General features: G+C 47.1%; 1 protein-coding gene across 1 annotated transcript; it reads left to right on the top strand.

Moving 5' to 3' along the window:
* Window positions 1–6,665: 6,665 nt before the first annotated feature.
* Window positions 6,666–14,057, top strand: LOC143433489 (uncharacterized). The gene is made up of 4 exons (XM_076910826.1): window positions 6,666–6,748; window positions 12,649–12,920; window positions 13,237–13,482; window positions 13,783–14,057. Exons 1-4 carry the CDS (start codon window positions 6,666–6,668, stop codon window positions 14,055–14,057), a joined length of 876 nt encoding a protein of 291 aa, XP_076766941.1.

Below are 14,057 nucleotides of genomic sequence, written 5' to 3'. Positions count from 1 at the left end.
CATTGAAATTCAACGGCCACGCCGCCCCCAGTCGAGTCAAGGAGCAGCAGCAGCAGCAACCCCCGCCGTTCGCGTTGCGTCCGAGAGCGCAGTCGGGGGTGGGCGAAGAAGTCGCGACGTTGCAATGAGCGAGTTCTTTTTCTCCCTGGCCATAGCTGGGGTGGCGTCCACCAGGGACAGTTCCAGTCCAGAGCGAGGAGGGGGACGGAAAGGGATATCTGCCCGCCTCTCAGAGAACTTCTTGATGCAGTTTCGCCGGATATGCTCGAGCGGAACTGCGCGGCGGCAAAGCCGAAAAGGTAACAGGGACTCTTATTTCATCGTGGCCCGTGGAGCGTGCCATGCAAACTTCTGTGCCTTGGCAAAAGCCCTCGAAGTGTTATCGATAGTACCGTCGGATCGCGGCGGGTCCTCTCGTAAATACTTGGCTGGCCTGCCGGTAGCTGCTACGATATTCGAGACACGCGGCGTTCCATCGATATCCCTGCCCCGTACGGGTTTGTCCGTAACGATAGGACAATTTCTTAGCCGTGGGGCCGTCGGGTGATCGCGTGGCAGACGTTCGCTAGATAGACACGGGATCGAGATCCCCTTTCGGTGATAGCGTCGTAAGAAAGACATTCATAACTGAAATTGTCCGTATTTTTTTTAGATTGCGTGCGGTATGGTAGCGATCTCTCGTCAACGTAGATGGAGTTCCGTTGAGTTTTACGATTGGAGCGGCGTTCATAGGAAAAAGATAAAAAGATGAAAGTCATATCGCGCTAAATGCACTCGCGTAATGAAACGAGAATCGTACGAAGGTATTACAAATCGTTGGTACGCGAGGGAGTCCGCGATTGTCGGTGTGCGTTAAAGGGCGTCAGACGATGGCCCATCTATTCCGAGCGTTTCAATTTTGTCCCCATTTGCGCAAAAGATTGCACTTTGAAAGAATCCGGTCGACTCGAACGGCGGGCGTCCCGCGTTGCTTGAGAAACGGCCTTTTATCGCCTCCCCCTTGGGAACAAATCGTTCGTGTATTAGCGGAAAATGATCTAACTGCTCGGCTTCTCGGGGAACGTGGATTACTACGGCTGAGAAATGATCGCGCTTAATCGCGATCACTCGACGAAATTGGAGCCGCGCGGCGTTGCATTAGAAAATGAATTCAGACCCCCGGTGAAATATACGATGCCGATGCGTCGACGATTCGATCCGATTCTGGCCGTCTTCCGGGACTAATAAGCGGAAGCTGCGCGCGCCAGGAGATCCACGCTGACAACATGAAAGAACGATCGTGTTATATCTTTCAGTTCCCCTCTCGAATAAAATTCCTGTTAAATGGACGAATTAATAGGAAACAATTAGCCAACGTTTGCGCGTGACAACGGCGAAAGTGAAGGGAACAGGAACTTGCGAGACAGACCTCCGAATCAATTATCCACCATTGTGTTCTAAACGCTTCCGCGCTGGAATTCATTAAATCTTTTGATCACAATTAAAACCACTTTTCTCCGGCGGGAAACAAGGCATGCAGTCGGTTTGTACAGAAAAAGGAGCACGGCCGCCGCGTTCCCCCGGTCATTTTCTCGCAATTACATTCAGACCAGTTAGCAGACGGTCGGTCGCGGCATTGTCTACAGCGTGTCCCAGCGCGGCGCTACGAAGTTCGAGTCAACGTTAAAGGAGCCCGTTGAAAAGCGTCGACTTCGTTACAGCTTGTCCGCCGTACCGCGTTGCTTTTGTCCACGTAATAGAGTATTAAGCTGTTGGGATCTGATAAGGCCATTCCCGCGAAACAGCGGCTCGCGTCCAATTCCGAACTCCAATCTCGACTACGACCAGTCAGGAACGATACGCAATTTGTCAAAAATAATATTGCACCGAGGATACTTAAACCATCTGTTTTCGAATCACTTCGTAGAGGATAGCTTTCTCGATGCGTCACGTGAAAATTATTAATTACGAATTAATTCTGATTTTCGAGAGATCTGTTAACTACGTTCTGGAAACTGACGCGACGAAAGCGACGAGCCTCTTGAATCGCGACGAAGAAAGATCATGACGAAGCGGTACGAAGTCACGAGTGGCTCGAGAAGGGAACTGAGTTTTTGAGAGAAGGTTTAAATGAGATCTTATCTTCAAACGCTATTGATCACCCGCTCTCACGCGAGTCGAGCTAGACACCTTTGGCAGCGGCCTGTAATTTCTTTCGCACCGTCCGATTTCGTCCGAACGGAAGCGACTCGACCAACTCTCAGCCACGATCGCGGGACGAACTTTTCTCGCCGGTTTCTCGCACGCTTTTATGGTTTATAAATATGTGGTCGACCATCGCGAAGGCCTGCAATTAAATCTTCTCCAGTTCTTGTTGCGAGTTCGTGGCTCCACTGGTTTCTCTTCCTCCGCCACCTCGGTTCATCCATTTAACGCGATGATTTCGAAAGTAAGAAAATCCACCAGGCGTCGGTGGAATTATCGCGAAAATTTCGAAAGCAAGTTTCCGCACAATTACTGGTTAAAGACAAAACAACGAGGATATCGAGGCAGCGTTAAGGGAAGCGGTGATAAATTCTAAAGCGGCATTTCCGTCGATGAAACTGGAGGAACACCGTTATAACCCAGTTAAATTATTAATTGCGCCTCGGAATATGGTGGTGCCATAAATCAATATGAATCGAAGGAAATGCTTGATATAATTGGAATTTTTAGTAATTTTAATGAACCCTCCGCAACCATTTTAGCAACCAATTAGTACAGCAATATTTCGTTTGCACCGACTCCATTCACAGAACTCATTCCCGTAAATTTACGGATAAACATCCGGTCTACCTACAAACTTTTGTTCTTATTACTCGAATTAAATCCTTATGCAATTACGGTTTTGTACAATCAGATTTGGTAATAAAGAATTGCACAATAAACGCGCCACGGTATTGGATGCAAGTAATAGAAAGGGAGAAGTCGTTATCACTCGTTTCCCGTGCTTTCCATAGCGACGCTTACGAGGCCCGCAGGAAGGAGCAAAGCTATCGAGAAGATCGGTGTGAGAACGACCGATAGAGACGACTGGATGGAGGGACGAGCGGATTAACGGGAAGAAAATCGATGGCACGGGGTTATCGGCGGTAGAGAGCGTGGGAAAGACGCGGCGGGAGAAGAAGATGGCGCGAACGCTCGCAAAGATCGGAACGGCGAGGCGCAACGCTTAGGCGAAGCCCTCGAGAAGTTGGATCGTAAGCAGCCGGATCGGCTTGGAAAAGTGTTTAGGGTCGCGGGTTATGCTCGACTGCGCCGGCAAATGAGATCGAGTGAAAACCTCTCGCGAACCCGTGGATCGAATCAATCCGACCCGTTCGAATGTATCACCTCGATTGTAGACGCGCGCGTGATTAATGGCTCTCTCATGGAAAAGAATCTCGTTTACGTCGGAAGTAAGGCGCGGATAGAGCCGGCACCGCCGACTTACGATTGATTCCACCTGCTGGAATATGCGTTCGAATGTTTTCCTCTTCGCAGTCGAACTTCGAATCGCTCTTGTCACAGTTGCTGCTAAACCTCGCGATGCAGTATAATATATTATTAAGAGTTATCTTAACATCTCTGGCGATTTGAAACTATGAATTTCCTGCGCACATGCGTTTGGAGTTTCGAGAGCGTTGAATGCAGGCAAAATTGTGAGAAATATTCTATAAAGAGACTTAACAACGAGTACGCCAGTAAAAAAAGTTCTAGGAAGTAATAATGAACTAGTTTCTTGCTTGTACAGCACAGCGTGCGAACAGATCGGCGATATTGACTTTAGTTCCGCGACACCATTCTAGCGTGTTTTTACGTACACGAGATTGACATGTATGAATAATTGACTCCGCGATACCGCATCGTACAAAGAACCAGTTCAATATTGTCACGTATTTTCCGTGCAGCCTACCGAGTGATTCTAAAAGTAAACGCAAGCCTGACCGTGCGATGGTCGGACAGTTTTTCTCGCCACCGTTCCCGATACCTCATCGAGGTAATACCATAGACTTAATATGTAAAACCCCAGAGGTTTTCTAATCAACTTCATCAATCTCTCCTACTTGCATCGAATCAATCTCTCTCCCCCCGGCTCCTGGCAGACTTGGGAGAGAAAAAAAAAGCCGTACACCGTGAAAGAAGAAACTCTTATCAAAATAAATTCACCGTGGCCTAGGCTCCTCTCTCCTTCGTCGGTGCCGCTACAAAATTCAGGGACCCACCAACCCCGGTTGCAATATTAATCTTTCAATCTCCCAGACGTGGTAACAGCGCCGGCGGCGGAACCGTGGCGGAGTACGCAACTCAATTATCAACCCCGCGACGCGCCAAAAACTTTTCGCCCCGTCATTGATCAACGGAAAGTTTCGCGTGCAAAAACCGCTGATAAAGAGGCGAGACGGTGAAGAGAAAAAGAGTTGAGGAGCGCAGGGGCTGGAGGAGCAGCGGATAGGGGTTGAAATAAGTCGAAACGAGGCATGCGTCGGTGCCGTAAGAACCACGGTACGGGCTAGCGAAACAGCGAACAGATCAAGGTATTGGTGAACATGATAGAGGAGCGTGTCCTGAGGAGGAGGGAGGGTCGAGACCGGCTCGTTGCTCGCTCGGGAGACGAAGATGAATGGCATCAGCTTGAATCCCGACAGGATCCATCCACCTTCGACTTACCAGCCTGCACGAGCCATCTTCGTCCTCGTCTGCTTCGTTTTATTTCTTCTTCTATCGCTGCTTCGTCTTCCCCCTTCGCCTCGATCGTCGCGATTACTTTCGCCGCGGAACGTTTCACCCCCGATTTTTCCTTATCTCATCTAGCGCTCATCGATGAATTAAGATCGAGCGATCGAGCGACGTTTCCGCGTTAATTTCTATTTTCTCCTTGACTCTTCTATCGATGGTGGCGAATGGATGCGCAAGGGGTAGACGAAGCTTTCACTGAAAATTGATTTCGAATACTTAGCAATGGGATGTTGCTGTTTCAATATCCAAACGAATATATAAGAAGATACGTGGGAGTGTTCGAGTGATTTCCGGATGCCATTAATCATTCTGAAGAGATTAAAAGGATCAGAGGACTTTCGATGTCATCTTGACCTGAAAAAAGTTGCAGCGAAGAATTCGCTAATTGGAAAAATTTCACGTCGCATTAATTCCACTTATCTCCCATGCATTTCTGTCCGAGTATCAAGGAAGAATGTCGGCGCGCCGTCGCCGTGGAATTCGCACGGCGGGAAAAAAGGCCGGAAGGATGTTCGGTTTGATCAGGGAATGCAAATCCCGGGTTCCTTTTAATTAGCCTGCCGTTCCCGTTTAAACGCGGCCTAAGTTGCTCCGTGACAGGACCTGAGATCCGAGCCGAAATTGAATTTCGCCGAAGAATGAGAAGAGTTCTTCGGGAAATCGAATCAGCGCCAGATCTCCCGACACCTCGTTAGGTGGAAAATTCCGTCGGGTATCAACGCGGAGACGAAAACGTCCTCGGGATGTTACGTTATCATCGCTCGTAAAAACCGATGTAACCTACTTTAATATAACAACTTATTGGATCGCCATCGTTACTGGCGAGAACTGCAGTTTCTCAGGCGATTAAATACCGGATGAACCTCGTGATCGCTCGAACTTACAGACTTGCCCAATTTTCCGATGAAATTCAGAAACAGCCGAAGGTGGCAAATTTTTTTATCCACGACTCGTTCAACGATGCCCAGAAAATTATGCGAACCCGCAGCGATGCTTGAAAAATCAATTAGAACCCGAAGAAACATTTCTATCGATTGTAAACGGATTGGATTCTTGCAATGGAACGCAGTCCGTTCAATCTGCAGCAACGTTCTCGTCGGGAAACTTGGATGTCTTCGGTGCGTATACATAAATAAGAGCGAAGCGGACCTCTGAAAATGGCGCAGAGGAAGCAGCATCGAATAACAGGAAGGAACGGGGCTTGTACACATTCTACGACAACATGATCGAAGCGGAACTGTACGATCCCCGGGGGAGACGCTCGGTCGAATCAGTTTTCACTGTCTTTTATTATGTTGCCCTTCAGTGCGCAGCCAGACGCGAGACAATATGCTTGATTGCTGAGCTCTCGAGAGCGGATTTCAGATTGTTAACCGGCTACCGTTGAAAATTGTACAAGCGAGCGGACTAGCGCAGCGTCTACTTGCGAGTTTCGCTTCGTATGGAGATTCTATGGATTTTCCGAGGAGAGAAGCGCTTGTTCGCGCGTTTTAAAATTGAAAAAGAGAAGAAAGAAACAAGGAAAGAAAAATTCTGCTGTATTAGAGCCACACGATATTCTATAAAATCGCAAAAAGTATAGTAAAAATGTTCTCCTGTTGCGTTCGACGTTTTAAACGTTACCAGTTTAACGGAAATGCAGTAATAAACTAGTAACAAACAACCTCGAGACGATGGAACGGTGTTTTCCGATGTTTTACGCGTGACATCGGCCCATAAAACGGGCTGGAATCGATATCTCGAGAATCGCCACGACGAAATCCCGTCCACTACCTTCAGAATCCAATTAAGCTTTAAGAGCTTCCAACCTGACCATTCTGGAGATTGCTACCATAACAATTTCAATTCATCCCCATAAATCTCGAAATCTCCGCGTTCGTACCACCATTGAACAATCCAATCAACAGTCAGATGATAATCGGTAAGGAATGAACAAGAATCAATCGTACGACGAGTATAAAGGGAAACTCGAAGGATTCAGCTATCGAAGAGGAGTGGCAAAGCGTAAGAGGTAAAAAAAGTGGATATTCGAACATTTCAGCGGGTATTATCGGTACGCATTAATTACGTGTAACCATATAGTGCGTCTTTTTATCTGTGGATATTTATAAGGGTTGATATAGACGGTGAAACGCAGTGCAATCGGTTTGCAAGATAAAATCAGCGAAATCCTTGCCAGAAATGAGGCCATTCGAGCGGAATCGAACTTCTGTATCTGGCGATTTCCTTACGCGATTTATTCCCACTGATTTCGTGTAAAACGAACGGAAATCCGCTCTTCCGTTCTGTATTATCTCAGCGCGCCAAATATCGAGCACCGTGAAACGGATAAAGGTACGCGGAGTCTCCGCCCCGCGACGAGTGTCCGGAAATCGTTCGATCTTATAACTTGATTCATTGGACGTACTACTTCGCAAGCAGAATTTGTTCCAGTTGATCTGAAAATTTAAAGCAGCCCCGCCGAATGAATATTTAGTACCTCGGAAGCGGTGAACATTGTGATCAGCTAGCATTTTCCGACTCTTGACGATTTCCTTGAAATTCCTCGGAGACATCGGTACAAATCCAAGCCAAGCAGTGGCGAAAGTGTTAAAAATCTTCTAATAGCAGTCGCACGATGTTGTTTCGTTGCTTCTTCGCACGGAAATGGTACTTTGATGTCTCTCTTCTGCTGTAAAAGAAACTTCTTTGGAGAACAAGTTGCCATTGAAGTTCTTAGCTCGAGTTCGTGACAAAATCCTCCTTCGCCCACTTTATAACGGATTAACCGACGTTAGATACCCTGCCTCACCTCGAGGTGGCCGGTATACGCAGAGAAACGTCCACGTGTACGTTCAAGTCTATTGGAGAACGTATCGAGGGAAGGATCGAAGGCGATTGATTCTTTTTCCCTCGGATCGTGTTCGTAAACGCGTGAGTGTTTTGAAATTGCGCTCGATGGAAGCGCGATCCTGGAACTTCCGGTAGACACGCATAATTTAAAGTAAAAGTTGGCGCTTCACCGGCGCTATCTCTTCTGAGCGATTGATTCGACACGGTATTACGTTCCACTTGGGGAACTTTGGATTTAAATGACCAGAAATTTCCCACATCGTCCCTGGTCCCCTACAGTGTTCACGTCGTACATCATGCACGCGCTATCTGCGTCACGGTATACTGCGAAATCGTATAAATTTGAACAAATTTTTACCAAACTTGTGATTAAACGTCCTCGTTATTTATGCGCTCGTACTACATCGTTTCCATTTAATAAAAAATTGAATTTCCATCACGGATTTATCGACATCGATAACGCACAGTGGATTTCCTAAAACTGTTTCAAATAGTTCTCACAAAATTATTATTCATGTTTCGCAAAAATTGTTAATTCCCGAAAAAAGTCAGCAGAATTCTCCTCTCGATTACAGCGTCTATTAACAACGTTACAAATTGTAGGTCAAATCATAAATTATTCTCGCTCCAATAGGCGTTACCAACGAACGCGTAAAAATGTACGTTACAACGGAACGGAGGCAGAACGGCGTGCATTAGGTGGACGGTAGGGTTCGTTTCCACTGAGCATAGTTATTATCGTGGAGTACCATTACACGTGAAAGCTGTGTACATCCGCATTTTCAGCCGCATTTACAAGTTGCACGGTGAACCCTCCCGGTCGCTGGTATCGAGCCGACGAGGGTAAAAGAAGAGGCAAGAAGATCCTGAAGTAGAAATAGTGGACAATATTTTCCGGCGGGAATTGGCGAGAGGCGAAACAAACACGGAAATAAGCAAGCGGACAGAATTCGCAACTTTCGAATTCGATTCGAGTCGGAATTGAAGGGGATTTCGAAACTGCTCGTCCGCTTATATCGGATGATCCGAGCGCAAGGAGATCCCGCGGCCAGAGAGCAGGCTATCTGCGAGAGAAATTTAAAAATTTATTTCCCGCCACGAGACGACGAGATTCCTCGAGAAGTGAAATTTTACGGTTCCACTTTTTAGGGCCGCGTAAATAGTATCTCGTGTTTAACCCCGCTTTAAACGTAAGCTGTAAAGTTTGCGTTATCAAATCCGCGAGTAAAGCGTCGCAGTGGAATGGATGGAAGGTGAACGGTTGTAAACGAGCGAAAATGCTCTGTATCTAGGTTCGTTGGATTTATGCTACGTCACGGATTTTGTTTGCCCATTCATCAAAATGGGGGTAACAAAAGATTTGACTCTCGCGTACTCTAAGATAGCGTTGATTACAGCGTGATATGAAATACGTAAGAAAATACGTATCCAAAGTCTCATGAAATGGTAATTACCAATTTTTCAATGATCGCCTCGGATTTATGTCGCGAGCAAAGAGCTAAACCATTCTGTGCTGGCTGTTGCCGGCTGCTCGATTTTTACTTCGCATCCTACTTCGCACTTTTCTGTGAATTAAACATCAGACTTTCCCAACTTCAAAGCGACCTCGTTCCAAAAATCTGTGAGAACCTGGAGAACATTTGCAAGTGGGAGTGCGAGTTGTAAGTTACAGTTAGCGTTACATATTCAATTTCGCATACGAAATCTGCCCTTCTATATACATACATACATTTGTGTGCAAGCAACATTGTATTCCACTAAAAATTTAGGGATTCTAAAACCGTGAAAAATTTAGTCCGCTTTCTCGCATCATTGTCTCGTAACGAGATTTCTTTCTATCTGCGTGTATTACAACTGTTACACACACATCGAGTGAAACTCGCCATAAGTAGCGGCCATCGCGAAATGATGTATCGCGCGTCTCTACAAAAGCCAGGAAGATACATCTGGAAATCCGTATAGCACGGTTCGCTTGGCGAAGCGATTCACTTTGAAACGAGCGGTCATCAATCTTGGCGGAAGAAGAAGCTCATTTTAAAAACAAATATACATAACGCGGCTTTCTTCCGTGGGTTGCATTATCGATGTATCGGCGAGCGATACAAAATGGGGGGTTTGCGAAATTTCAGCTCCGCGAGAGGAAGCTTCGTTAAAAAACGCCTATGAATCAGCGCGAAATCACTTTTCCGTACTCTTTCTTGGGAAGTTGCCGTGCAAGTTCGTCGCTCTTATTAAATATCATCTCGGCGTGCAGTTTCCCCACGGTCGATGCCACGTCGAGCTCGTCTTTCAAGGAAAGTTCACAAGTAATCGTTCAAAGCGTTGAAACTTCTAAATTACTAAAGGAAATCTTGCGAGTTCTTCTAACCCATTTCAGCCGCGAAACACAAATCCATTTTAATCGAGCCTCCCCGCCACGAATTGCTCTTTGAATACCAAAGTCGGCCAGCCGCAGAAAAACGGTTAATGATGCGGCGGGAGTGAAAAGCGGGACGGTGAAACGCGAATAAAAGAATTACAGTGACCGTGGAATGCGTATCGCGGTGAAAATAAACGGTCACAATTTTCGCGAGCCCTTTATTAAAACCGCTAAGATCGTTTCGGTATAATGAAATTAAAAGTAAACTTCGCCCGTGATTTATCCTAGATGGCCAGCGGTTTAAGCTCGAATTTCCGCGCTGCGAGCGCAAGGGCGCGCTCGAATTGGAAAAATGAGTTAACAAAGAGTTTCAACGAGTTTCGATCGCGGGAAAATTAATTCAGGACCAAGTTTGTCAGTTTTCCACTCGATACCTGCAATTTTATTCGAATTCGTATACGTCCACGTGAAAATATGTGAATAGCAAATTGCATTAAATGGCTTGGCGACCTGCTAGCAGGTTCAATCATGGCGCGCTGACCAGTCAGACAGAGGAAATCTATTTACAATTACGCGGCTGAATCTGCCAGCCATAATTTTAAAGGGTCGCGGAATTCGAACGAAATCGCGCATTAAAAATTGAAATTATTTCAACCTACGTGGCGTGCAATTTTTCTGGAACAATGGAAACAAGAGAAGTACCCGGTGGATTCGCGTGTTTCTTCGTGGCCTGATTCGCGATTCCGTACGTATCGTGGCATCTATACACGGAACAACACGTGTACGTCGATACTTGAGGCGCCGAATACATTAGAACGTCTGCAACCAATGACAGCGGACGTTCCGACTATTGACTTTGCACGTTCCAAATCGCTCTGTTCGAAGTATCCACGCTGTCTGTCGCTTTTAATCAAACCGATCCGTTTGAACGGTATAAACTGTTTGATATCGAACATCGAGACCTTCGTATCATCCACGTCGTTTGTGCTTGCTTTTGCCGCACTAAAAGCTACAGGTAATGAAAATCTACTTGTCCGACACGCGACTTGAAGCTTGCGTTGGACAGTAACTATTATACTTAACTTCTCCGCGTTGCAAATTTCAAAGCTTCTTCCACCGTTCGATGCTTCTTTCCGAATTCTCTGTAACTATAAATTTCCACGAATACTTGCACGAATAATTCCTCGAAATTCTCAAACGATCCTTTGAATCCTCGGACACTTTAAGACCATCAAACGTGACCAACGTTCACTGGTATGCAGCTAACTCGAGTCTAGAATTAATTAGGTTAATTCCCATCCTCTCTTTCGTTCTAATCCATCACCATTGGCGGAGTCCTGCAGCTGACAAGTAGATACGGGGAAGAAGAAAAGAGAATGGAGGGCCCTCGCGGTACTTACAAGGCGTCGAACAGTTCCAAGGAGTTACATTCCGTCCGAGATTTTCAAATTACCGGATAATCTGGATGGAAAGTAGCTGGCGTGGCAGGTATCCGGGACGCTTACCGTCGGCTTGCGGCGGCCGCGTGGTTTTAAGCTCGATTATGTCGACGCTCCCACTGACGCGTTGGCTCTTCTTAAATAGAGAAGAAGAATTACTGCTCCCGTCCGAACCGGATGGCTGAGATTCCATCACGGATCACGCTGTTCCTCTGGACGATATATATTATTCACCGCCAGAAGGAACGTCGAAGATAGAAATGCCTGGTAACTGCGTGTAAATACGCTGGAATCTCGATTAACGATCAAGAGCGATTGAATATTTTAGCCAATCGAGAAGATAGATCCTTGGTCTTCGATCGCCTGATCTCGTTTCCGGAACCGCTCTTAGCGATCGATCGCTACGATCCACGTAACAGTGTCTCGTATCCGCCTCGCTTAACGTCGCTTACACAATTCCCAGTGATCCGGTAAGCTTCTGGCAAAAACGATCGAGAAACTATATAACAATCGCGGGACTTCTATATATTCCGCGTAACGATCGGCTAACTGAAACGTCTCCGTAACAGCCGTGAGATAATGCGGTCGATCGAGAAACGATTTGGCGTAAGAACAACGCCTCTAGTTCCGAGCAGTGAAAAAGAAAGAAAAAACATAGCGAGGATCGGTAAAAAAACGCTTTCGCGGGGTCGACGATCCGCTGGTGCCGTTATATCACTCGATCGTGCCACGATCGATCCGATCTCGAGGACCGTTTCGTTCCACCGATCGATGGAAAGCGTGAAACCGTTCGTGCGGCACGCGTCGTGATTTGCCCGGTTTGTCGATCGTCGGTCTCTGATTCGTTAACGCGTCGATCGTCTCAGGTCGAGATCGTTGTTGAAACAGTCGGAATTTGAACTGGGTTAGGAAGTGATTTTTAAATTTCGTTATGCAACCCACTTTTTGCCCGTTGTGTCGCGTGTTACGAAAGGCGTTGCCACGGTGTGCTTCTCGGTTACGAAACCAGTGCAATTGTTCCTGTGAACGTTCATTGTAAATCGTGTGGCGCTGGTTACAGTTAACGGTTCGCGTTAATTTAGAGCGTAATTAGAACTGATAACAACCGACGTTTTTCCCATTCGACGCGCACCAATGTTCGAAGCAACGCGACGGAAACTCCTCAATACCTGAGACACTTGGAGTTCGTTGCGAAATCCGTTCGATCTCCGGTATCCGCCACCCCGTCTGGCAAGAAGAAAATTCGCGGCAGAGTCGAGTGGGAGGTGCTGGATAAAGCAGCCTCTGTCGAAGTTTACCAACAAACGATCGACATCGATATCGGCGAATCGAGGGCATCAGAAGGATGTGGCGAGGACCCGTCGTCGCGTTGCTGCTGCTCGTCAGCTGCGGTTCCCTCGAGGCTCGTGCCCGCGACGTCGACGTCGTCAGCGTCGAGTCGCTGCGTCGTGAGGTTCGCGCGCCTGCACCGTCGTCCGCCGCCACGGAAGTGCAGGATTTACTTAGCGAGGAGTCACAGAAGGACTCTAAAAAGAGCGAGAAAACTGAGTCTGGTACGTATTATTTCTCACAAGCCTTCTACGCGCGAGCAGTGGGATTAAACTGACAAAATCTCGATTATTTCTGTCAATCGGTAAGACGCTTACCCTCGATAATAATTAAGTATCCTCGTTATCTCGATCTTCACGAGCCAATTAATCCGTCACCGTCCCCAAATCACAACAAACCGACGGAAAAGGGGAAATTAACGAGGAGCAGACAAATCTTGAAAGGGACTCGAGGAGCACGAGCCCTAAGCGGGCTCTCTGGCTTCTGCGGCGGTCCCAGCCTCGTCGACGATAACAAGCCGCAATAATACCGTGGTTTTAGGGAAATCAGACGGGGGTGGATACTACAAGACGTTCGGTAGCGACGCCGAGGGCGAGAAGGGTTACTTGAAGGCAACGTTCAGCAAGGGCAATCACGGGTATAAGAGCCTCGACACCTTCCACAAGCAGGACGGCGACAAGTACGCATTCGAGAAGCACCTCGCCTACGGCAAGTCGCGCGGTGACAAGAAAAGTGGCCACCACGACGAGGCAGCCAGCTCTCGTTCCGGTGATCACGAGAGCGCAGGTACAGAGAAATTGTGCGACGTCGAGCATGTAATTACGTGTCAACCGTTGCGCGACACTTTTATTTCAGAATACCATGGGTATTCTATATTTATCCACTGCGAGTTTTCGATTAATTAGTTCTTTCGTATCAATTTTAACGACGAGAAGTCATATTGCTAATTACGTCGAAGAACCACGACGCTGAATCACTTGCGACTAAATTCTCCGTACTGTACGCAAATGTTGTTACTGCTCGACGAACTTGTAACTCAAACCTGACTTGGTGCTGTTTTATCAATTTCGTCGTAAACTTACGCAGGTACCATGGTCGATAGCCATTATATAGCCGTCGATGGTGATCACCAGGATGGTGGCGATGAACAAGCCGAAGCCAGCGATCACGAGAGCTATACTCACGAAGATGGCGGCCACTATACCGGTCACGGACCAGAATCTTCGAGTTACGAGCACAGCGAAAGTCATTCGGACGGGGACGGCGAGAACGGTTCTTACAATAGCCACAGCTCCTACTCGGAAAGCTCTGCTGGCAGCTCTGGCGGCGGACACGGAAGCGGGGGTGGCCATTATTATTAA

This window comes from Xylocopa sonorina, chromosome 3, assembly GCF_050948175.1.
Source record: "Xylocopa sonorina isolate GNS202 chromosome 3, iyXylSono1_principal, whole genome shotgun sequence".
In the NCBI taxonomy this organism is placed as follows: domain Eukaryota; kingdom Metazoa; phylum Arthropoda; class Insecta; order Hymenoptera; family Apidae; genus Xylocopa; species Xylocopa sonorina.
The sequence above is the reverse complement of the archived record's forward strand: the minus strand, read 5'-3'. Positions and strand labels throughout refer to the sequence as shown.

Bases quoted from the DNA above. Each gene is read 5' to 3' on its own strand.
- LOC143433489 (XM_076910826.1), top strand. From the start codon at position 6,666: ATGAACAAGAATCAATCGTACGACGAGTATAAAGGGAAACTCGAAGGA. The intron at 6,749-12,648 runs GTAAAAAAAGTG...TGGATAAAGCAG, and splicing joins GGAGTGGCAAAGCGTAAGAG to CCTCTGTCGAAGTTTACCAA. The intron at 13,483-13,782 runs GTACAGAGAAAT...AAACTTACGCAG, and splicing joins CGGTGATCACGAGAGCGCAG to GTACCATGGTCGATAGCCAT.